The sequence below is a fragment of the Protomyctophum bolini genome, assembly GCF_963924005.1.
Source record: "Protomyctophum bolini genome assembly, chromosome: 22".
Classification (NCBI taxonomy): domain Eukaryota; kingdom Metazoa; phylum Chordata; class Actinopteri; order Myctophiformes; family Myctophidae; genus Protomyctophum; species Protomyctophum bolini.
Window position 1 is genome coordinate 21,422,098 of NC_137883.1, and position 26,882 is coordinate 21,448,979.

The window sequence follows — 26,882 nt, forward strand, 5'->3', positions numbered from 1 at the left end:
TTTATTTTATGTATTACTGTTATTACTAATTTTATGCATTACTATATTGATAATTTAATTTATTTTATGTATTATTGTCTATATTACTAATTATATTTATTTTATCCATTACTATGCTATTACTAATTTTAATTTACTTTTATTTTACTATTTTAATTTACTTTTATTTTACTATAATCTATTTTTTTATCGTTCGTTTTATCCATTTATTTATATTATTATCTAGTTATTTATATTGGTTTATTATTTTATTGTTTAGAGCCCTGATTGATCACATCTACATATCACCACTACCAGTCAGGATCTGAGTGACTCAGAACCCTGGTGACCTCCAGATGGAGCCACACAGGAGACCAGCAACGTCCTAAAGAAAAGAAAGAAATGCTCATTACTACTTTGTTCATAAAACAATATTGATTGAAATATTTATTAACAGTTTGCAGAATTACAGTACATGTCAAGCACAAACTCAATACAAAGACTGTTAACTGCAAGTGGACGACCCAATTAAGCATTACACTTGTTTACAAGAGGGTCCACCATGTTCAATTCTTCAAAACATTTAGAGACGTACAAAGACACTTCTATATAGTCAAAGAACAGAACAGGAATTCATCATAAAGGAGGTAAAAAAGGGAAAATAAACGTATACAGTGAGGGGAAAAAGGGAGTCAAGGGATTCACATGTCTTAATGACTGTTGGTAGGGCGTTCCACATTTTGGTGGCATAGGAGTGAAAATAATTTAGTCCCTTGTTTGTGCCGAATCTGGGTTGTACATGGTTCGTTGCACTCCCTCTGGTGTTGTGGGTGTGGACTTCGTTAACATAAAGGAAGTATCTAGACAGGTACATGGGTATCTTGGTGGTGTATCGAATCTTGTGGACCAGACCCATTGCAAGATGCTGTACTCTGTCGTCGACCCTAAGCCATTCCAGCCTGTCAAAGTGGGCAGGAGTGAGGTAGGTTCGGGGGGTGAGGCCAAGTAGGAGCCTGACCAGTTTGTTTTGGGAGGTCTGGAGCCTAGTTTTAAGAGCCTTTGAGGTGCTGTGGTACCAGGAGGTGCATGCATAGTCAAAGAAACCTTGTACGAGGGCTCCTGTGTTTTTGTTGACCAGTGAGGAGATCCTGTAAAGGAATCTTGTTCTTTGGTTGACTTTTTTGATTACGTTGGTGGCCATTTTATCACCGGAAAGATTAGCCTCCAGGATGGAACCTAGGTAGGTAATTTCATCTTTACGTGTGATAACATTGTCACCAACTCTAACCAAGAAGCCATTTGCCTTGCTGAGATTACTATTAGATCCAAATAGAATGGATTCAGTTTTTCCCAGGTGTAAAGATAGTTTGTTATCAGCGAGCCAGGTGCAGATTCTACCGAGTTCAGAGCTGAGGGCCTTTTCAACCTGCAGTTTGTTCCTGTCCGAGACTAGCAGTGCCGAGTCATCTGCGAACAGGAACAAGTTGCAGTCACAAGCTGATGTCATGTCATGATCATAGTGTGTGTGCGTGTGTTGTATAGTTACCTTGCTGTGATGTAACTCCAAAGGTGATCAGAAATAGTTGCTCCATCGGCTAGAAACGTGCTCTTCACCGGCATGATGATCTTGTTCCTAAAAAAAGTCTATAGTCAACCCTAACTGATTACAGAACAGGATATAAAAAAACACAACTAGAAGGATTTAGCCCTGTCACAATTACCTAATCGCCAAGTATTTGAGATACTTTTTTAGAGATTAGTCATAATCGTCTCCATGTTGAAAATGTTCATATATTGTCAAACATTTTAAAGAAATAATGGAAGCAACCGATCTACAAGCTCTAAACGTGTCACTTTGTAATTTTCTTCTCTTTTAGTGTATAAAGTTGTTGAATTATGCCATGTGCAGCTTTTTGTTTACAAAGCCTACAAAAGCCAAAGTTTTATTTAGAATGTTATGTTATGACGCAATTAAATTGTTACTAGTAATTTATTTGAGAAACAATTAAATCGGCCATTATAAAACCTCAAATTCCGACAGGCCTAAACGGGTTCCAGTGATGTCTACCGAACCTTCCAGCTCCATCCGAGCCTCCCAGCGACCCAGAAGTCCTCAGCGGAAACACCCAGGGAAAGCTTCGGATCTCGGGCATCGGCTGAGATCTCCATTCTAACAAAGAACGAAAGACAGACAGACAGACACACACACCCCAAATTAGCTTTGCTGTGTGGGTGTGTGTGGGTGTGTGTCCTGTCACAACATACACATGCACTTACAGTAACGTTTAAGAATAGGGATTGACCGATTATCGGCAACGGACGATTATTGGCTTTTTACTATAAAGCCTATAAAAAAGCCCCAACCCTAAAGCGGTTCGTACTGTCGAGTTCCTCACCGAAGCGGTTCGTATATGTTGAGTTCCTCTCCGAAGTCCTCCAGCGTCTACCCAGATCTCCGTCCTGTCCTCCCATCCACCCAGGCCCAGGTACGAAGTCCTCCAGCGTCAACACAGATCTCCGTCCTCTGTCCTCCCATCCATCCAGGCCCAGGTCGGAAGTCCTCCAGCGTCTACCCAGATCTCCGTCCTCCGTCCTCCCAGCCATCCAGGCCCAGGTCCGAAGTCCTCCAGCGTCTACCCAGATCTCCGTCCTCTGTCCTCCCATCCATCCAGGCCCAGGTCCGAAGTCCTCCAGCGTCTACCCAGATCTCCGTCCTCCCATCCATCCATGGACAGACCTGCAGATCTCTAGAGGCTCCAGCTGCGTCTGCCATTTCCATCCTGAGAGAGAAAGAAGAAAGCATTAGCTCTACAAGCTCACAACACGTTGCAACGCGGTGTGAGCTTGTAGATCTGCTATTTATCATAAAATATTTAAAACATTTGGATGACTGTAGTAAATGATGCCATTCTTTGTGCCATAATAGTACAAAAGCAGTTATCCATCCTCAGAAACAAGCCATAACTATTCCTACTCACAGCTCATCAGAGTCCTCTGAGGAAGCCCCCGAGAGGGGGGGGGGGGGGAGCTTTGGAACGGATCTCTGTCCGGGAACATCAGCTCATCTATCGAAAAGAAAAAAAACACACCAAATTAGCTTTGCTCTGTGTGTGCATGCGTGTGTGTGCGTGTACCCTGTCCAGCAGTGGCGTTCCAGCGACGTCTACCCAGATCTCCGTCCTCCCATCCATCCATGGACAGACCTGCAGATCTCTAGAGGCTTCAGCTGCGTCTGCCATTTCCATCCTGAGAGAGAAAGAAGAAAGCATTAGCTCTACAAGCTCACAACACGTTGCAACGCGGTGTGAGCTTGTAGATCTGCTATTTTTTGCTGAACGCTCCCCCCAGAATAGGGACGCTGGGGTTTTAAGACTTTGATTAGCTTGGAAGGCTGACAGACATTCAACCACAGTGCCACTAGGAGGCATCAACACATGTACAGTCCTCAACATCTTTTGTCATTTTTTATTCAAGTGCTTCTAAAAGCAGATGAGATATTGACTCTCAAACTATTGTGCAGAGTCATTTAGATTTATCATAAAATATTTAAAACATTTGGATGACTGTAGTAAATGATGCCATTCTTCGTGCCATAACAGTACAAAAGCAGTTATCCATCCTCAGAAACAAGAAAGAACTATTCCTACTCACAGCTCATCAGAGTCCTTTGAGGAAGCCCCCGGGGGGGGGGGGGGGGGGGGAGCTTTGGAACGGATCTCTGTCGGGGAACATCAGCTCGTCTATCGATATCTCCATTCTAACAAAGAAAGAAAAGAAAAAAAACACACCAAATTAGCTTTGCTCTGTGTGTGCATGTGTGTGTGTGTGTGTGCGTGTACCCTGTCCAGCAGTGGCGTTCCAGCGACGTCTCCCACGATCTCCATCCTAACAAAGAAATAAAGATTGATTAGAGTGACCAAGAGCCATATATATATATATATATATATCACCCATTCTTGAGATAAGGGACAAAACTTTTTTCAAACTGGATTTTTTTTTTTTTTAAGATACATTCAAATCAAATAGATGTATTTGTAGACACAGGTCTCAACTACCAATCTTGAGAAGGAACAGGTTTTTCGCATAACATTTCTTTCTAAAATGGGACATTTATGCACTTAATACCTGATTCATGTCAACTCCGTCAGACACACTAAAATCCCTTTTAATTGAATTTTATCATTTCAACAATAATATAAAGTCCTCAGTTATCTTATAATGGCTTTCAGTAATCAAGTTAAGTAATACAAATCTTTTAATATTATTTTGTTCCAATATCACACTATTATGAAATATCCAATTTCTCAAAACCGTCATTTCAACCTTTATTTTCAATATTATAACATGAAAACCATGTAAAAAAAAAAAAAAATCATCATTACGTATCATTTCAGTTGGTGTTTCAATACATAAGCACAAAAGATTTGACAGCGAATTTTCTATTTCTTTGGAAATTAACAAAAACATCACGGGACGAACGTCTGACGGAGTTGACGAACATCTGACGGAGTTGACAAGTTTAACTGATTTAGGTTCTAGACCACCTAGGATCTTGATTCTGGTGACTAATCCCACATTTTCAAGGATGAGGAATACAGTGGTACTATTTAGATTTGCCCTGCGAACATGGCAGCCATTTTTCAAAATGGCCGCCAACTTTCTGTTATTTCCCAATAACTCAAGTTCTACACCACCTAGGATCTTGATTCTGGTGACTAATCATACATTTTCAAGGATGTGGGATACATTGGTACTATTTAGATTTGTCCTGTGACCATGGTAGACATTTTTCAAAATGGCCGCCAACTTTCTGTTATTTCCCAATAACTCAAGTTCTACACCACCTAGGATCTTGATTCTGGTGACTAATCATACATTTTCAAGGGTGAGGAATACAGTTGTACTATTTAGATTTATCCTGTGACCATGGATGGTAGACATTTTCAAAAATGGTGGACCTGCTATTATTTTACCAATTTACTCAGGGAATATTATCAGAATAATATAAAATCTGTGAATACATTTCTTACCAAGAATTTTCTTCACCAATGTTTGTAAAGGTGTCTACTAACACATCCCACATTGGTTTCTATTTGACCACCCTAGCCGGGGCATGTTTGACAGCTGCTGAAAGTTGGGTACCATCAACAACCAATATAAGGCTAAATGTTCTAAATTTCATTATACTTTAAGTAGCATGTGGCATGTCAAACTAGGGGCTTTTCATGATTCTGGATCCATTCCAAGCATTAGTTTTGCACAAAAAACACTACGTTGGCTAAAAACGGCCATAGCCATCATCACAGATGTGATGAGGTCAGCACATGTCGGCACATTTGGGCAAGTGGCTATGGCCAAACTAGGGGGTCTATGGCCAAACTAGGGGTCAAACTCCTTGGGCTAAATTCGGTGAGGTGAACTGTGAGCAGTGAACAGTGAGCGAAAGACTGAAGACAGAAGATTTGGCTTCAGGACCATCAGGCAGGATGTGCAGACACTGAAGGCATCAGTGTCTTTCTCTGTGTCCCCAGCATGTCAACCAAAGCAATGTTACCAAATCAAAGGAGCCTTCACCTCATGTCACCTGGGGCTGGGTGAGCAATCGTATCCTGTATCTAAACTCACAACTAAATACAGACACTTGGCCAGACTGCCGTTTGAAAGGGTCAAACCCCTCATCCTGATTGGGGAAGACCACCCCACCTAATCACACCAACCGAACAAGTGAGGTTGGGGCCTCCAGGTGGGCCAGCAGCCATCTGCACAAGACTGGGCTGGACCCTGCAGGAAAGCAATCTCCAGCCAAGACAATGTAAGTTGACTATAACAGAGCCCCAGAACACAGAGCTCAGGAGAAGGATGGAGAAACACTGGCAGGAGGCCACCAAGATACAATGCCCCAGAGACCCAGAGTGTGCCACCACTGGCAGTAAGGAGATCAACTGCTGCAGCAAAGATGTCATGAAAGGCAAGTCTCCACCAAAAAAAACCCTGAACCTAATCGGGGTGTCAAGAGACCAAAGTTTCTCCCCCACAGTTCCCTGCAGTGGCCAGTGAAGTCAAACTGTGCATCTGTACCTGAAAGGGGCAAGTCAAAGGCCAGAAAGCCCACCTCCTTTTAATGTCCTGTCAGCAGAAACTCAACCTGCACCTGAAATAAGCCCTTACCTCTCCCAGAGAAATTCATCCTTGAAAATGTAATGATTAGTCGCCAGAATCAAGATCCTTGGTGGTCTAAAACTTGAGTTATTGGTAAAATAACAGCAGGTTGGTGGTCATTTTGAAAAACAATGGCTGCCATGGTCACAGGACAAATCTAAATAGTACCACTGTATTTCTCATCTTTTAAAATGTATGATTAGTCGCCAAAATCAAGATCCTAGGTGGTCTAAAACTTGAGTTATTGTAAAACAACAGCAGGTGGCGGCCATTTTGAAAAAAAAATGGCTGCTATGGTCACAGGACAAATCTAAATATTACCAATGTACCCCACATCCTTGAAAATGTATGATTAGTCACCAGAATCAAGATCCTAGGTGGTGTAGAACTTGAGTTATTGTAAAATAACAGCAGGTGGCGGCCATTTTGAAAAATGGCTGCCATGGTCACAGGGAAAGTCTAAATTGTACCACTGTATCCCTCATCCTTGAAAATGAGGTCTTAGTCACCAGAATCAAGATCCTAGGTGGTGTAGAACTTGAGTTATTGTAAAATAACATCAGGTGGCGGCTCTTTTGTAATATGGCTGCCATGGTCACCACGAGACAAATCTGTGATGGCCCCATAGCCAAAAATGTTCCTTAAGGCATGCTCTAACTGTGTGCCAAATTAGAATACTGCCCATTATTCAAAAACAATAATTTTATTGTTTTAGGAACACTTTTGTCAACTCCGTCAGATACACGTCAACTCCGTCAGACACAAAATCTGACGGAGTTGACGTCTGACGGAGTTGACAAAATGGCATTTGTTTTCATCTTAACCCTCTTTAGTACAATGTAGCCATTTTGTTTTTGCTTAATTTTGTTAGCTAAACCTAACCCCTAAACTAAAATAATAAACATTATTTTGGAATTCTTAACAAAGATCATAAAAATGTGCAGACGGAGTTGACATGTAAAAGCTGTGACCACATTGTTATCAACATTGTTTGTTTAAAATATCAAACAATTGAATGCTTGTCAGACCAGGTACTCCACTGTTGCAACAAATATAAATGGGACTTGGAAAAGGAGTCTTCAGGCTAAATCTGTCGACAATATTTTCTGATTAATTTAAGACTTTTTAAAAAAACCTGACGGAGTTGACGGAGACGTGGGACGAACATTTGATATGAGATATCAAAATTAATTAAAGTTAATTATAAAATTAACTGTGTATATTATTTGCTATGTTGTTGACAATCTACTTTAATTTAGTATGTATATTTATGTGATTGTGACAGTATTAGACACTTTTTTGGCAGTTTGAAATTGTGGCCACTTGCTGGGGACAGGCTAAATACAGGCCTTTTTGGGTACAGGTCCTGCTTTTAACTAATTCAGATGGAATATGAAAACAATTATAATGAAATTAAGGGCATAATAATACACAACTGTATTACACTTAACTTTGCAAGTGCTTTTATTTTTATGAATTAATTTATTTTTTACATAAAATAAGGCTCTTATGTGTGGGACATGTTTTTTCCACTTTTGTCCCTCATCTCAAGAATGAGTGACATATATATATATATATATAGCCTAGTCCTACATCAAACTTTTATGTTATTTATAGAGAAATTTTAAAACAGAAGCTAAACATATCACTTGCAGTAATCAACGTTTAAAGGACCACTTCACCACTTTTCAACCTATCTTCATTATACTAGTCCTCACTAATAATGGCTACCATTTTTTTGGTGTCTCATAGGACTGTGGGCAGTTCAGAAACCCGTCCACCAGTGACATCATCGATAAGGATTCCAAGCTATTAGAAACGGCAGGCTTTCTAGTCAAGAAAAGTTGCAATGCAAAAATGGAAGCCATCGTTCTCACGATAATAAAAATCTAAACATTTTTGTAAATAAATATTGTTTAAAAAGAATCTGCCTAACGATGATGTCACTGGTGGATGAGTTTCTGAACAGCACAGTCCTCCTATGAGAAGCAGACTGAGTAGGATCTTTTTTTACTATAGAGTTCTTACTGTGCGGTTCCTCACCTGGCAGGCCCAGGTCCGAAGTCCTCCGGCATCTACCCAGATCTCCGGCCTAAGAAAGAAAGACATGTAAAGACAATATTTTGCAGCTTTTGTTGAGCTGCAAATTCAGAACCACTTAAACCCTCTATATATATATATTTGATAAAACAGACCTTTAAAGAGAGCATTTGGTATATGCTCCGATTTCACTCTACACAGATTGATTTGCCAAAAATAGCAGATCTACAACAAACATTTTGCAACGCGGTGTGAGCTTGTAGATCTGCTATTTTTGCTGAACGCTCCCCCCCAGAATAGGGATGCTGGGGTTGAAGTGGTTCAAAAGTGTCATTAATACTTTGATTAGCTTGGAGAGCTGACAGACATTCAACCAGTGCCACTAAGAGGCATCATACTGCCATGCTATACTTCGTGCCATCACAGTACAAAAGCAGATATCCATCCTCAGAAACAACAAAAAATATTCCTACTCACAGCTCATCAGAAGTTCGCAGAGGAAACCCCCGGGAGGGAAGCTTTGGAACGGATCTCTGTCCTTCCACGACGCATCCACCCTGACAAAGAAACAACAAAAGATTAATTAAAGTGACCAAGAGACATTGTGTACTTTCACATCATACACAAAATGTATAGAGAACATTTAAAACAGAAGCTGACCATACCATTCCATGGACAGCGAGAACTGCAGATATCCACCTGTATGGGCACAGGTTGAGCCTCGATCGCAGCATCTGGAAGGAAGACATGGTGATATAGTCTATGAATGGCTGAAGAGCTTTGCACATCACTCACTTGTTGCTGCCGCCAATAGGAATTTGTGATGTCTGTGTGGCGACAATTTCTGTGTCTGTCCATTTTTATTTATTTTTAATACATACAATTTATATAGCACTTTTCAAGGTACCCAAAGTTGCTTCACAAAACAGAAGTAAAAACAAATTAGAAAATAAACTAGTTAAGGTTTAAAAACTAGAAATCATTTTTTGGCATGTTTGTGAAGCTTTTCGGTTCCACACCAGTAACGACCGAGGCAGCAGGGTGAGAAAGCTCAAGAATGGCGTCCCATAGGGGGTCAGTGCTGGCACTGAATGATGCTGTTCAACATCTACAAATCCACGACCTCCCTGCAACAACATCAAGTATGGCTATGCAGACAACCCGAGTACTGTGCCCCAGTCTGGAGCCGTAGCCCTCACGTCAAGAAGCTGGATGCAGCCCTCAACACCGGATGGGCCACCCCAAAACAAACAACTGCCTGCCCTCGCTGGAATCACTCCAACAGAGATCAGACGAGAAGCAGCCACGCTAGCCCTCACCGGGAAGGCACAGCTGAGTGAATCCCAGCCACCTCCTCCACAAGGTCGTCAGAGACACCACAGCACACGTGCATCAAGTCACGGTGCCCTTTGCCACAACACACACACACACACACACACACACACACACGCATAAAGTCACAGTGCCCCTTTGCCACACAGGCCCAGGAAATGCTCCACACAACACCAGCTGACACCTCCAAGGCATCCTGGGTGAAGGCAAGACAGAGGGACCAGTGGAATACATTGAGGACCCCAAATATGTTCTTTGCCAGCACCGCCCCTGCAAGGAGTGGACAACCCTCAAAGCAGAAGTGACATCTCGGACAGTGCCCACTGTGAATGCGAGGATCCACTACAGACTGTGGAACGCAATAACCATCAGCCCCAAATACCGGCCACCGAATGGTGATCATGGCTTAGGTGACCTAGACAATGACACACTGGACTGGCTTGCTGCAACAGAGCTGAAGTTCTATGGACATACGGCAGAAGAGGTTTATGAAACTTATTTGTAATTTCTTCATTTTTTTGGCATGTTTGTCAAACTGTGGCATTTACTTGTGGATGTTTTATTTATTTATTAGTGAAGTTTTAGTGGCACTTGTGGCTTTTGTGACATTCTTTGAAATGTATTGACACATTTGAGATATGTTTGTTAGGAATGTCGGCCGATAAAGGCATTAAAAAAAATATCGGTTTATTTTTTTTACATTAAAAACATCTACAAGCTCACAATGTGTCACAATGAGACACGTGAGCTTGTAGATCTGCCATTTTCAAATATTTCTTTTTACATTTGAAAACTTGAAATGAGACATTTTACATAATGAGCACTTTTACTTTTTGTACTTTAAGTACATTTTTATACCAAAACCTTTGTACTTTTACTCGGGTAGGCCTACATTTTGAATTTACTTGTAACGGAGTATTTCTATATTGCAGTATTTATAGCCTACTTTTATTTAAGAAAAAAGTTTTAGTTATTTTTCCACCAATGGAAAAAGCCTGCATATATACACATCTGTTGATATCGGAAATTAGGAGTTGGACAATATCCAACACGGACTGTCGGACATCCCTTGATTTGTGTGATTTTGTGGCATTTTGTTTACTTGTTTGTTTTGTGAACGACCAAAAAGCACACCCAGTATGTATCAAAAGGCTATTTCCACCAGTCAGGTGTACTTATATCTACATCTCATAAGCGGCCATGTACTAAACACTACAGATATCACAATTTGACTTTGGCAGCAGCAAGAAACGACTGATATGCAAAGCTCTTCAGCCATGCTTCTTTCTATACAAACACTCATAATGTCCAGATGGACATCTTAGCAGCCATGATGGGGTGGTCGGGCCTGGAGGCCACTCAGAACCCTGGTGACCTTCACATGGACATCTTAGCAGCGGGGATGGGGTGGTCGGCCTGTCAACACAACTGAACGGTTACTTTTTCCAACACATTTGGTTTAAATACCTTACATTTCACAGTAACTGTGAGGTTGGCCGACCGGCCAAGGCTCCAAAAAGACAGAAGAGTCCAAGAATGCCCTTTTAGGGTTTTTAATTCACCTTTCCAGTCCTGTGCAGATTATGGTACAGTGCAGCCTCTGCAAAGACAATGACGAAAAACAAGATTTGGCCTAAAATAACAGATGTACAAACATAAACACACATGAAGACAACACTACTGAACAACACCTAAAACAAGGAGAAGCTGTAACAGGCCACACACTTACTTTCCAAAGGGCCCTATGGGAGCTCTCACTTAGGCTGTTACCTGTGTGTCAACCAAGGTCTAACTAACACACACCAGCTGCGGTCTCGCCTTTATAGGAGAGAGACATACCAAGCCGTATCACAGCAAATTGGCAATTCAACTAACTCACCATAAGCATACAAAGGCCAATGAGTTAACACACCATTACTGAAGGTTTTAACAGGCCTCTTTCATACTAGAGTAATTCATCCGCTTCATTTACAGACATCAGTAAAACGTGACGTCCGTATTTAGAATACAACAGCAGCGCTTATTTTCCAGATCCAAACTTAGCGTTGCACAAAGCTTGCTTAATAGGGACATCAATTCATTCCAATCCACATTAAATGTCGCGCTCTGCGCGTTCATTCATCCGTATGGTATCGCTCATTTCATTAGCTTCAATAGCGTGACACATCCATTATGGTTAGATCCTTCCAATCGATCCAATTTCAATACTTGTGTCCGTATCAGAGTAAAGATTTCAACTTGAATGTAGGGCCAATATGCCTTTCTTTCTTTTATCACCAGAGATATACGGTTTGTTGTTTACTCACTTGTAGTCGTTTGTCGATGGTGATTGCAACAGGTTGATTGTAGCTGCCCCTCGATTGATGAAAGAATGACAAGTTTGGGTGGTCTCGACGGGTGTGTTTATTGTTCCAACACCGTGAAAACTATAAGGATATAGAATAAATACAGTTACAATCGAATAATCTCATATAGTTTCACTACTAAAATCTGTGCATTAAACTTGTCACTTCAGCAGTACAATCAACAATAAAAATGGTTAATTTATGGTCAATTATAAATACAGTGATACAAAACTCAAGTCATTTCAATTATAAGACAAGGAAAATGCACAATAACCAAAAGTACCACAACCAAACGAAAACCAAACAAATACAATCATGAATGATATACTCCAAATGGAAACTAGACAAATAAATAATCATGTATACCTCACTCCGCGTATCGAAGGTGCTAAAGGGCTGCATAACCAACTTGAACCTCAGGGCACATCAACAGTCACCGATGCATGGTCACATTTACACACGTGTGACGGACAGGCACTGTAGACAATAGACAACTTCAGTCACTAAAAGTTCACTACAACTGCAAATGTCACAGGCTTTAACACTGCTTAATCAATAAGAGTACAAACATAATAAGAGTCACATAAACGGTCAAACATTTCATACAGTGTGGTCTGGTGCAAACACACACACACACACACACACACACACACACACACAGGTGCTCTCTCCCTCTGCTCACTCTGGAGTCTGGCTGTGTGAAATGAGTCTATTGGTCTGAGGTGAGTGAAGCTAACAGGCTTCAGCTATATATGGATAGGTAACAGGAGGTGTCAAAGTAAAAGTATGCCAAATTACAGGAAGTATCCAAACAAACAACAATAAATAAAGAATAAACAGACTTCAAACTAAATAAATTATTGCAGAACCAACTGTCACTGGCAGTTACATTGATATTATTATGGTAGGATCGAGTTTGTGTTGTGTGAGTGTATGGTTTCAAAATAAACGGGGCAAACAAAACAAGAACAGGCTCCAGACAAACTAAATAAAGGTCTCAAAAGACAGACGAGCGCAGGGTTCAATAAACAAATAAAGTACTTTTCTTACTACTTCCAACGCAATTCTGTCTACCCAAAGTAGGCTACCAGTGAAAACATCAACTTCTTTTTTTTCCACCGCTGGGGGGGGTGCGGGGAGGCGGGGCTGCGGGGAGCCCTCATGAGGATCATCATGCAGAACTCTTCGGCTCTGATCCTTTGCATAAATTAACCTCATCTGTCACTCCCTCCATGAACGAGTCAGTCGTTTCTGTTTACTGATGATTTTTATTGATCAATAAAATCATCAGTAAACAGAAACGACTGACTGAGAGACCAACGTCAAAACTGATGAACACACAATGAATAAACAACGATCAGTACATGAACAAACTTAAAAGGCGCAGTGAAACGGAAATGGTGAACAACATGAAAATGGTGTTTCCACATGAAACACCGGTCTGAAGTTTCTGAACCAATCAGAGTGTCGCATCCCTTCAGGCGATGGGACGGTAGCTATGCTATCCGCAACACGCATGGTGTGTGTTTGTTTACAAATCAGATTGTCGGCCAGCTACACCAGTTTACTGTTATGTGGCTTATTTCTACCCTATAACGTTTCAGATACATATTTTAGCGTGATGATTAAGTTGAAACCGAGTAATACACTGTCTGGATGTTATCTTGAATGGGAATAAAAACGGAGGATTTCTGTAATCAGAAGCAGCTGTGTTGGACGGATGCGCAGATATGGGGAATTAAACGGGTGAGCTTCATTTTTATTGGCTTTTATCGATGTGTATCTCTACACGTCATCACGCAGCACGTTTTCGTTTTAATAAATAATACAATCGTTTTTATGGACCTTTGATATAAAAACACACAGAATTGAGAATTTTCCCATTTTTTTGGCATCCATTGTTAGGTATGCCCATATGATGACCACGGATATGGTCTAAAAGTGTGAAAAACGTCTTTTTCATTTCACTGCGCCTTTATAAGCACATAAACATAACGAACATGACAATATAATGCATACATGAACACATGGATTTACCTCACTGGCTGCATAAGGGGAATGAAGGGAATGGAATGACAGGAAACCAATATGAACAACAACAAACGTCAAACTGTAATAAAAACAAATCGCATCAATTAAACTCATATACAAATCAAACATACACCTTAAATGTTGACAAAGCACGTAAAACATTAGTTCAGAAACAAACAAACAAACCTTGGTTAATGACACGCAGCGCTTCTCTCAAACAATTCATGTCCTTCCGTCTACACGGAGGCTTGACAAACAATGTTGTGAGCCATCGCTGGTTCAACACCAAATAAGGACATGGCACCGGACGTGACGTAATTCCAAATTACCTTTCCCAATATAATGTGAAATAAAACAAAAATAATGACAGAAACATATTTCTGGCAGCCAAATCATCAATTTATATATTTGCACAGTAGAACATCCTAGAAAGTCCATTTGAGTGTACAATATATGGGCCATTACATTTTGTACACTCTCAGAATTATGAATAGTAATGATTATACTGTGTTGATGAAACTGTATATTGGCTAGACATATGCATATCTTCTCTTCTGGGGTCCGCGTCCAAATACAAATACATTTGGGGGACCTTGACATCAACATGGTTTGAGCACCATGAGTAATTTAGCTGGAAACGTATAGGCTACCAATTAAGATAACGAAGCCGCAAGCTTCATGCAACCGTTATTTGGATATACTGTATTTGATATTTCTCTGTAATGGTTTATATTGCAGTGTGGGGTTCCCCCTTTTTTGAATAAGAATTTGAAGGTTTTCAGAAAACCTTATATGAAAAGCGTTTTTAGAATCGGCCTCAGGTCTCAATAGTATAGCATAAAAATCAAATGAACCACTTTAACCCTATCCATCATCCATCCCATCCACCCACCGTGACCCACGGATCCACCCATCCATCCATCCGAGCACTATCCATCCATGCATATTCCATCCATCCACAAGCTCCCTTTGCGTTTGCTCTTTAAATAAATCACACCTGTGTGAAGTGAGCGGTGGAACTATACTATTGTTATACTGTACTGAACTCCTGTACAGACAGACACGTGCTGAAAAAGACTGGTGTTACACTAAAAACTCAGCTTCCCACCGTGCACCTGCTCAACAGTGCCACTTTCTCACCTGTTGGTACCCTTACTTTGGTACCCTAAACAGACATAGGAACATATGGGACACACACATGATGGAGATTGGAGACCGTGCACCTTGTAAATTCCACACGTTGTAAAACCTGTGGAATTTTCATCCTGTCTTGTATGGGGGTCCCAGTCCCACTCCCTATACCTGGCACAAAATAAATAAGTTATTTTAAAATGGGAATGTAAAGTGCAATATAACAATGTATTGTTTGAATTATGATTACTGTATTATTTAAACGTTTGAGGACCACTGGTATGCACAAAATTAAATCTTAAGTGTATTTTTGTAACTCTCGGTGCATGGTAGCCTACAGTGTGCTGTGGTCCATTTGGTTCTCCGCTCAAATGGATAAATGAGGAGGAGCCGGACTAAGGATTTACCATGTGCAGCCTGCCCTGCACTATAGGCTGTATAGACTATAGAAGTATAGAGTGACCTGTCTCTTTAAGTTGGTGTCAAAGCGGATTAAACGTTGATCTCAGCCGTGGTTCTGTTTTCAACCGTCTGTTCCTGACCCTGCATGCATCTATTTTTATTTTACGTTGCTGCTGGCCTGCTGCATAGGCTGCTTTCATATAAGCTTCCGTTGGTTTTATTTCTTTTTATTTGTCTCCTGTAGCACAGTCTATATTTTTTAATTAAAAAAACACAGATCGAGTAACTATAACCTGTCAAAGTTGTAACGGTAATGTCGTCAATATTATAGATTTACCAGGTTTAGATTATGTGGGTAATTTTTATAATAAAAGCAAGTGGTGCGTGCGAGCTCCAACTTTCCTACTGTAGGGTACGTAAACCATGGATTATTCTTTCCCTGCAATGAAAATACATTGTTAACGTTATTAACCACTTTCTTTAACCTCTACAAGTATAGCTATGGTATAGCCTACCGCGTCTGTGATGCCTAGTCACTATTTAATTGATATTGGTTGGCAAAAATGTATAAATTAAAAAATAAATAAAAAAAACATACAGAAGTAGCCTATGATGACGAACAGGCTACCAGTGTTTATTGCTGAAAAATAAGACAAAAAAGGATGACAGATAGGCTACAGCAGATGTGATTACTATTTTGATATTGGGGCAAAACAGGACAAAAACCAAAATAAAACAAACTATCGAAGGCGAAATGCAGAAGAGCGTCCGGTACAACGAGGGCCACGCGCTGTATCTGGCGCTCATCGCCCGCAAGGAGGGCACCAGGCGCGGCGTCCTGAGCAAGAAGACGGCGGAGAACAGCCGCTGGAGCGACAAGTTCTTCGCGCTGTACCAGAACGTGCTCTTCTACTTCGAGAGCGAGCAGAGCGCGCGGCCGTCGGGCATCTACCTGCTGGAGGGGTGCAGCTGTGAGAGGGTCCCTGCGCCCAAAGGGTCCTCCTCTGGCACGAAGGAGGGCATGGACAAGCAGCAGCAGGTAGGTCTAATGTATAGCTGTAGCGTGTACAGGCTACTGCATGCCTACTGCATGTCTGACCATCGCATTTTCGCATCGCGTGTCCCCGCGCTTCGGACCTTTGGTGTGTCGGAAAAGCGTGTGCACCCCTCTACACTGCGGGAACCTTGTATTTTAGGGTGCAGTACTTAGTTTAGAGTAGTTTTTGGTTTAGACTAGTCATTGGTTAGACCAGTCATTAGTCCTACAAGTTACAACTACAACCTACTATCTCAAACCCTCACCCTAAACCTAACCTCCCACGGGGCACTGGGGGCAGCACACCTAAACCTAACCTTAACCCATGTCTAACCAATGACTAGTCTAAACTAAGTATGCACCCCGTATTTTATCGATGTTGACAGTTTACTCTTCCCCCTGTGGTCACCAGGTCACTGTTGGCCCAAATGTTAAAGAGGCATTATGGGTGCTGTAGTGTCCAAGCCCTATGCTTGAACACTGGTTAACTGACGGCAAGGAGGTTGTTCAGACGTGTGTGATCAAATGAACTGAAGTCAAAAACGTTGTCCGTTGATAGTTAATACAATATTTATTTACGCTGTTGTCCTATACTTCAGCACAATAAATACAGTAAATAAACGGTCAAACGCTACACAATACACATAGCCTACTCAGACCACAGCTCCAAGAGCACAGTTGAAAACTGTGTGCCTCTGCCAATCAGCAACACCTGTGCTCAATCAGGGACTGGGCTTAAATACCCTGGGTAACCATGGCAACCCTGGCCTCGCCCATGCCCCGCTGCGATGTCATGTCATCAATATACATATACACCATTTAAAATCACTTAAATCAGTAGACATCGTATCGTATGGCTCTTACAGGTGCTTTATGCCAACTTAGCCATTTACGTCGTTAGTAAATGCCCATCATACCACTTTCGGTCCAGCCGACGACAGTATACTTTCAAGTTATACATGTATACAGATACAATACTTTTTATCCACGCAAAATTGAAACCTATCTTACTCAATCATAACCACGCCCACAAATATACCACTTTCGGTCCAGCCCCACAGTATACTAGCCTACTTTCAAGTTATACTATATACATGCAGATACGTTACCTTTTACTCACCCAAAATTGAAACATATCTTAATTACGTCACCATCAATAGCCAATTATAATGTTGGATTTCTTTAAAGGTTTAATTGTTGTTTTAGTATTTAATTTAAATATTTTACAGAGGGGCTGATAGTTTGTAAAGGTCGGCAGTACTTGCTCAGCTTATGCGCTATAGTAGGCCATCTATGGCCTACTCGACAGAGTGCAGTTCTAGTTTCCAATTCCAAAGTGATCAAATGATGTTGTGCAATTAAATGGTCAACTAAATAATGATAAAAAGAGTAGGCCTATGATGAATACCAATGATAGTAGCCTATACCATTTCATGATATTGTTTACAAGTGAATTACATTGTTTCGGTACACCAAATATTTTTAAATGGGGGTCTGCGCCAAATACTTGTCGATTGGAGTTCCTTAATTGATGTAAATAATGTTGGAGCATGCACACTAATGTCAATAATTGCTTAGTTCCTATTGTGTTGTATCAAAGTTAAAAGTTAAGTAGCCTAAAACACGCACGCACGCACGCACACACACACACACACACACACACACACACACACACACACACACACACACACACACACACAATACAGTTCAAAACTACAGACTGTAAAATGAGTGTAGTCTAAGCCAGGCGTTCTCAACGTTTTTGGCTGGGGACCCCCGGAAATGCCTTGTCTCGCTGAACTGATCAGTTTGATTGATTGGTTGATTGATTGATTGATTGAAGTATTTATTAACAGTTTGGAGAATTACAGTAGCCTACATTTCAAGCACAACTCAATACAAAACTGTTAACTGTGGACGACACCATAAAGCATTACACTTGTTTACAATAGGGTCCACCATTTTCAATGCATCATAGAGTGCCATCATCAGTGCCAACCTTCTTGGTCACACTGCCAGTATAGGCCACAAGATGCATTCTGTCTGTCTGTCTGTCCTGTCTATAATCCTGTATGAGTTATTATCTCATACAGGTTACAGGATACCTGAAAATGTATGTTTACTAAAGAGCTGGTGAGATTAGTGTGCTTCATAATTATGTTACATGAGTTGCAGGATATTAGATTGACAGGTTAGACTGACAAATTGAGAACAGCAAGTTATAATTTTGGCGGTTAGGGTTAGTATGGGGCAAGTCGGACCAACCCACTGTCAGAATAATGTGCCTGGGTGGGCAATTTTTCGTAAATTAACACCCTACTTCAGGGGTGCGCAACTTTGACGATGGAGAGGGACACTATATTTCCACACTCACTCCCTAGGGCCATATATTACTGTCGTCCCAAAAATAGCCAATCTTGTAGATCGGCTATTTTTGCTATATTCTAATTGAAATCTTGAATAATTTGCTATTTTTGAATTGGAATCCTGAAAATTTACATTTTTATTTCATTTCAAATGCCTTTAATTATACTTGTGTTGAGCAATGAGCTACTCATTTAGACTGAAGTAATTGAAGCGAATTGTAACAGCTGAAACCAATATTATATCAGTATTCTGACATTAACCTGAGGACCACATTAAGTGAAGGTGGGGGCCGCATGTGGCCCGCGGGCCGCCAGTTGCCCACCCCTGCCCTACTTGATCATACTGCAGCGTTGCAGACAGTGCCGTATCCAGGGAATAATCAGCAGGGGGGCATTCATATTTCCAAGGGGGGCACTTGCTTTTTCAAGTTCACACCCATATATAGCAATTAAGCTCTCACATAGGCCTATACAATAAAACAACACAAAAGGCTTGGAGAAGGGCTACAAGTATAGGTTCCAATTATACACCAGAACAAATAATATAGCCTAATTATTGTAGCCAACAGAACAAACAAACAAACATAGCCTATATACTGTCATGTGGAAACACGATCGCATCGCACCAACAACACAATGAACACAATGAGCATCTCCACGGCGGGAGGAAAGTAGAAAAAAAAGACTATAGCCTATGCACCAACCATTAATCACCAACAAATAGTTGAGCATTTAGGCTTATAGTGTCTTTTATATGTCGCCATCTCCACGGTAGGGGAATATGAGTAAAAGTTTATGCACCAACCAAAAACAACAAGTCTATATAGTGTATTTATGTCGGGAGGCAAAGGGGGGGGGGGGATCTGCGCGTCTGTCTCCCTCGCTCCAAATGTCGGCACACGTCAAATGCTCTTTAGAGAGCACATGCTTATATTAAGCCTTTGTTTGATTCTGTTGCATGCTTCCAATTACGAAATTATTTCAACGTGAATGTAGTCTCAACATTGCCATTACATGCTGCACGGAATTTCCTGCATGGGAAACAAAATGCAACATATGTCTCCAGCCAGTCCCTGCCCTGAAACCATGCACTCATAAACGAGCGTTTTTTGCCATTAGAAAGGCTACTTGGGTATTTGTCCCGTTTTACCTGATTCGGTGACGGTGTGCCAGAACCAAGAACCTCTGGTGGAGAAGCATGCTGTGGAAGTTGCTACAGCAGCCCTCTGCCTCACTGGAATAATGCTATCCGAGTCCGACACTCGCGAACCCCCAGTAATGTGATCCGACGACCGAATTTCGTTGCGCATTTAGTAGTGCTCAGTGCTCGAACGACTCCCCGCAATATTAACAACAACAGGCGACATGGCGGTGGTTTCAGTATCGTCATCAGTCTGCCTTTCTGAAGGTGCTGGTGGGTTTATAGAGTTTGGTGTTTTGGCTTTGAGCCAGTTCCTAATATCCATGATTCAATTTACCGGTTTGGGTTTGTTTTCACTGTGACTGAAGCATAGAATACTCTAAGGACTGAAGTCTGAAAATATTTGAATTGACCCGCCCTGCGTGGCAACACAGGTAATGACGTAGCTTTTGGTGCGCTGCATCAAAACGAATCCGACTAGGTGCCAGTGTACTTTTTATTATTGCATTTTTATTACTATGAATTATTAGAAAATGTAAATTTATTATAAACACAAAGAACACGAAAATAACACATTATATATATTTTAAACCTGTAAAACATTAAAAATAATGGTGGGGTAGGGTTCTGGACTGGGGGGGCACAAAGTCTATCTGGGGGGGCAGCGCCCCCTAGTGCCCCCCCGTAGAAACGGCACTGGTTGCAGACCCCCAAAGTTGTAATGCGGCACCAAACGGCGACGCGTTTTGAGCTTGTAGACCTGCTACTTTTGATACTTTTGAATTTGGATCCTGAAAAGTGACAGTTTGGGACGTATGGGGTTTCCATCTGACAGAGACGATATACAAACAAAGCAGACCCACGTCTGCTTTAACCCGTTCAATCTGGGAAAGCATCTGTGTCATTTACTCATTTTAGATTTTAGCTATATAGCACATTAGTTCTATAGTGGGGTCCGGAAAGTAGTTAATATAGCATCACAATCATTTGAACCACTTTGGCTATACAAAAATAGCAGATCTACAAGCTTGTAGAAATACATAATCGTTTGCTGTCGGGAGGAAACCACCTAACTGGATTTTTGAGGTTTTTGATTTTTCTTTTGCATAAATCAGTGCTATTGAACACCCTTTACGTCTGTGTGTTGTTTCGAAAATATTGAACCAATGAAAAGTAGTAAAACAAAACCTCTCAATTGGACCCTCAAACTGTCTGTTAAAGCAGCTAACTCCACCACTCCCCTCTCAAACTGTCTGCTAAAGCAGCTAACTCCACCACCTCTCCCCCTCTCAAACTGTCTGCTAAAGCAACTAACTCAGTCCACCACCTATCCCCCTCTCATGGAAGTAATTGACAATATTGCTTTGTTTTCAAAATATAAGGTTTTCTTAATTTACAAATTAACATTCTTCCTGAACAGCAGAGATAATACTTTTGGGGGTCCTTGACATGAAAAGGTTTTTCACTAAACTGATTTAGAAGATTCTTTTAGAATTTGCCTCAGGTCTTAATGGGTTAAAACAGAGAGAGGGCTCTGGAATGTGCTTATTTGGTCCTATTTGGCGATCTGTACACTTCTGGACAAACAAGTACAAACATATATGCACATAAACACATACTGTGCTCAAGTACAGCGAATGGTTATGTGGATTAGAGACGTACATACTGTACCAATTACGTACACAAAGACGTGGTGCATTTATAGATATACCGGTATGTCCGGTAGATAGATATTGGTAGTTTATTGGTAGTAGTTCATTTGCAGGTTGTTATTAGGGCTTGTTTCTAAAAGTAGTTACTTATTTGGGTTTGTTTCTAACATGTAGTTGCATATTTGGGTTAGCATACTAAATGTTTTTTTAAACCAGTGCTTCTCAAACATTTCCATGTGATCCCCAGAATTGGCAACTGGGATTTTTTTTATCGTTTGTAGCCACACAACTATTCCACATATATATATGAGAGAGAGAGAGAGAGAGAGAGAGAGAGAGAGAGAGAGAGAGTGTCTGGAACTACACCTCCCGAAATCTGAGCAAGGAAGCTGGCATTTCCGTTCACGAAAATATATTTCAAAATATCTTCACATTTAACTTTTTAATATCCATTTCTGCTAAGCAGCAAGCTATTTAGGCTTAGATGATTTGTATTAGGACAAGTTTGTGCGACTGTAAAGACTAAAAACAGAAGGAAGGAGGCTTCACTTCCACTTTATCGCTTGATCATGCTCAGAGCTTCTGGTGCTCCAGACTGTAAGCAGAAAATTGCAGGAGGCAACATAGCTACTGTAAGCCTACTGTACTAATTAAAGCCCAGTGCGGTGTGTAGACTACTGTCATGAACTGGCTCACATCCTGACAAAAGGGAGACGACACACAGGATTAAACTAGACACAATTGAAATTTTAACAAAAAAAAGGTGCCAGTGGTATCAGTAATTTACAGCGTGTATGGCTGTGTGCACTGTATGAAGTACTGTATGTGCAAGTGCAAATGGCAACTCAACTAAACTAAACTAAAACCAAGCCAAACACAGCAACACCAAACAGGCAGCATTGCCTGTGCAGGAGAGAGAGTGAAAGACCACAGCTGGACCAGTCTGCTTTTATAACGATTACTCAAGGGGATGATTGGGACCAGGTGTGTCTCATCCCCAGCAGGCTGGCCCTGTCCTCCTACAAAGGAACTAACCTTGCATCACCAGACTTTTCACCTTAGAGGAAAGCCTGGTCTGTGTTCCAAATTCGCCCATGTGATCCAATCGGATCCGTTCTTATTCCGGTAAGGTGGTTCCGCTTTTTTCCGTTTGTTTTTAGTCTTGCCAGTCACTACGAGTTGGAATAAAAGATGGATATACCAAGCAATCTATTCCATTTCCAATAAGTACTTGAAGAAACTTGACACATGCATAAGGCTTTTATTGGGGGGGTGCATAGTGCATATCTTTGGTTCGACTTACTAACAGTATGACACACACTACTTTGGTCCGACGTCCTACCCCAACCCCTAACCTAACCCTAACCACACACGGAAGCCACGTTGAGTCTTAACCAGCCACGCATGTGTCTTAACAGGCCACGCATGTCGGAGCCACAGGTTAGTCTTAACCTGCCACGTATGTCGGACTGTTGGTGCATCGGACTAACGCCCCACCCCCTTTTATTGATTACGCCCTAAAATGATGACGCCCTTGATCGCGGGAATTAGTTACTGTTAATTCTGATTCCGGTTTGGTGGTTCCGGGCTGATTACTAGAAATAGTCATCCCAGGCTACACAGGACACACACAATCAATGGGATGGGTCATCACACTACTCCATAGAATGAGCATGTTTGCATTTGAAAATAACGTGTTTTTGGGTGAGGTACTCAGCACATTCACGGAGGAAGAGACAGTGCTCTACTGAGCACATATGATACATGATTTGCCCTTTTAACATGGACAAATTTGAATTGGATATTATGCTTCCCCAAATACTATTCTTTGGGGCAGCATGCTGATAATGCACACACCTAGTTTGATGAAAATTATTTATTGAGGTTTGTTGTTTTGACAGACAGGTCCTACGTTTTCGCAGACAGACAGACAGGCAAGCAGGCAGGCAGGCATCCGCACACACACACACACACAGCATCAATTACATTACAAAAACAATATGCAATAAAACATGATCTGATCTGCTCCTGATGAAGGGTACTCTTCAGATAACTGACTGCCTTCTGAAAAGGTTCTGTGAAAACCTGCAGACAAAAACATCAAGGACATTTTAAGCAAATTATGTACAATTGATATCAATGACTCACCATCTACTGATGTTTACCGGTTCCCTTGAGCTTAGCTGTGCATGTTAGCAATATCTATTCAGGAACGAACTGCCCGTACCCATGGCTGAATATATTTATCCTAATGTTGGCCATGAACATTGACAGAAGTGTAGATATTGTAGCTTACTGTGTATCATTACAGCATGTTTAATGCCTTGGTTTCCGTTACATACTTGGCAATGTGTTTTTTGTCACTGTATATTTGCACATATGAAACCTTTCCTCTGCATTTAGCCATGCTTACTATTAGCATTACTAGTACAGCAATTAAGGTAACTGTTTTGCTCAAGGACACATCGATACTGGCCCTGTCCAGACGCCTATAGATTGTATTCCTAGCCACGCCCCCTACTGAGGTCCTTTTTAGGAGCTTCCGTGTACGAGTGTTCCGGTTGTTGTCATATGTAATTGTTCAGACGCTTGATCAGACGTGTTTATTTTACTTTGACATCGTTACAATGGAACTGATGACACACTCATCTGATTGATGGAGTTGTGAAGATCCCACACCCGTGTACAGACGACACATGGCGAAATGGCTGATGTAACTAAAATTTACTTAACAGAATCAATGGCAGTGGATAGAAAAGGACGCTGTGAAAAGTGCAATGGCATATCAGTATCTCCACAGCTCCCACTGCCCCTGATCCTGTATGTCACCTCCGTCTCTCCCTCCTCGTTTCCTGTCTGTCTCCACTTACTCTGTCAATACCAAATCAATTTGGGGTCTTTGGCATGAAAAGGTTTGAGAAGTACTAGTGTATAGTATATATTACATGGCAGACTGATGAACTTGATGACTCTTGTGTGACACATAGTATAGGGCACAGGGCAAACCATGGCTTTAAGTCCTCCCCCCCCCGTCTGTCTGTCTGTCTGCCTCTTATTGTTATCCTACAGCTTAAAAAGCCAGCATGTGGGACATGGCAACCACTGTTGCCATGTTTGCCATTATTATAAGCGACTTTGGGCTTGTTTTCATATACCTGGTTGCTTATTTCTCTTGCAGAATCTGGCAATGAGCTAGCCTACAGTATAGCTGCACAAGGCCTCATACTGTAGTTATGTAAGCCCCCTTACACAGACATTCTGCACACACCCTACACACACACACACACACACACACACACACACACACACACACAGTGCGTGCAGCCGTGCACGCCGTGCAGGCTTACACACACGAATGCTGAATGTATGGCTATAGACTTTCGATGAATGCCATTTCTACCTATTACCGTACCTTTCGTTTTTGCCATTCATAAGCCTAAACCTGAGCTACTGTATACTTAGTGTAATTGTGTGCGGGTGATGTGCACCAAAAATAGCAGATCTACAAGCACCACACCAGTATAAATCAGGCATGACTCTAACTTGTGTCTTTCCGTAATTATTTGTAAGCCTAAAACGCGTCTATTACTCAATTTATACTGTAGTTGTGGTGACATTTGGCCCTCACAAGTGTAGTAGTAATACAAATGTGTGCACGCACGCACGCACGCACGCACGCACGCACGCACGCCCACATGCACACGCTCACACACATGCACACTCACACACACACACACACACACACACACACACACACACACACACACACACACACACACACACACACACACACACACACAAGCCCTTAAGCCTCTGGTTGTCTGTGGCGTCCACACGCTACAGTTACAGTAGCTAGCTTGCATCATTAATACTCATACGATGCAGGCCCACTCACTCTCTCCATGCTGTTGTTGTAGCCTCACATGACGAACCTTTGACTAATCATGTGTTATTTATTAGAATGATAAAGCCACATATACTAACCGCGATGGATGAATGTCTTCAATGTATTCACCTATAGCTTCCTGTAGGCATGCACAAAGGCACAGTAAGGCAGGCTATAAGGCTATAGGTAGAACAGCCATGGAGGAATAGTGTGGTAGTTACTGTAGGCAGGGGTCTGTCTGTCTGTCTGTCTGTCTGTCTGTCTGTCTGTCTGTCTGTGAAATACTACCTCAGCCTGATGAGTTGGGTGCAGGCTTTAGTTCAGACATACTATTGATCCGAAACCTCAATCCTAACCTAACCCTAACCGCAAGCACGGGAGCAGCGCATGTCGGACCATCGCTTTTTCGCATCGCATGTCCCCCCGCTTCGGATCTTCGGTGTGTCGGAAAAGCGTGCGCACCCCGATGAGTTGGTATTGGTTCTCCTTATGGGAGAGCACTAGCCTGACACTCAGTCTGAATTTTCATTTTGTTTCACTTCCTTATTCAGAGTTCAGACTGAAAGCCCTCCCCACTGCAGCAGTTTCTGGGATGTGCGTTATCAGTCAAAGTGGCGATTGGTTCATACCAACCAATCAGAATAGTAGGAAAGCAGATGACGTTGTTGTCAATCATGTGGCTATGGCTAACCAACACAGCCAATGAGCGCTACTAAAAAATATGTTATGATGATGTTTATGAAACCTGTCGTTTCTGTAAAGAAACTATCATACGTCGACTTAATAGCCAGATTGATACGGTCGTGAGTCACCGCAGTGGGGGGAGCCATGTTTGTTGTCTGACGCTGTCGAGTGAGGGGGCTGATGGCCAATCAGCTGGTGCGATCGGATTTTCGAATGACACTGATGCCGTCGTAGGGAGAGTCACCAGACCGGAATCGCCAGAACATTATTTTCTTAATGGCCGTGGCTAGCGATTCAGGGCTGTAGCGTAGCTAGGCTAGGAGAGCACGAAACAAAGCTGTCAATGGATTTTGGGTCTATAGTTGAGTTTCATATATTATATGAAAAGGTATTAAATATCTCTGTCCAAAATGCATTCAGTCTGGGACAGGACCAAAACATGTGGCCAAGCGTAGCTGGTTCCTGAGCGCACCTGACACAGGCTGGATCGGGATTGTATCTTCATGAATGAACCATCTTTTTTTCCGTGTGTTTTGACGTGCAGCACTACTTCCTGGTGATCTTCGGCCATGATGGACAGAAACCTCTGGAGCTGCGGACAGAGGAGGAGTCAGACTGCAACGAGTGGGTGGAGTCTATCCAGCAGGCCAGGTGAGAAATGTCACAGTGCAAAACTGGTATTAATGCTTGCTGCATCC

General features: G+C 41.7%; 1 protein-coding gene and 2 long non-coding RNA genes across 3 annotated transcripts in view; 1 reads left to right on the forward strand and 2 right to left on the reverse strand.

The window, feature by feature from the left end:
- On the reverse strand, window positions 1-2,483 carry LOC308309980. The gene is made up of 4 exons (XR_013963443.1): window positions 2,376-2,483; window positions 2,053-2,149; window positions 1,526-1,612; window positions 1-364 (listed from the first exon to the last, which is right to left on the reverse strand). It is a non-coding gene; the product is annotated as an uncharacterized lncRNA (long non-coding RNA).
- Window positions 2,484-3,760: 1,277 nt separating this feature from the next.
- LOC308309880 lies at window positions 3,761-8,736 on the reverse strand. Its single transcript, XR_013963430.1, has 3 exons — window positions 8,656-8,736; window positions 8,182-8,230; window positions 3,761-3,864 (listed from the first exon to the last, which is right to left on the reverse strand). It is a non-coding gene; the product is annotated as an uncharacterized lncRNA (long non-coding RNA).
- Window positions 8,737-16,173: 7,437 nt separating this feature from the next.
- The window catches only part of rasgrf2a (Ras protein-specific guanine nucleotide-releasing factor 2a), a gene marked incomplete at both ends in the record, with an annotated part of 34,638 nt that continues 23,929 nt past the window's right edge, over window positions 16,174-26,882 (forward strand). The window contains 2 exons of the mRNA XM_080794410.1: window positions 16,174-16,458; window positions 26,729-26,835. Coding sequence (XP_080650536.1) covers window positions 16,174-16,458; window positions 26,729-26,835 — 392 coding nt within the window. The remainder of the gene's footprint in view (window positions 16,459-26,728; window positions 26,836-26,882) is intronic.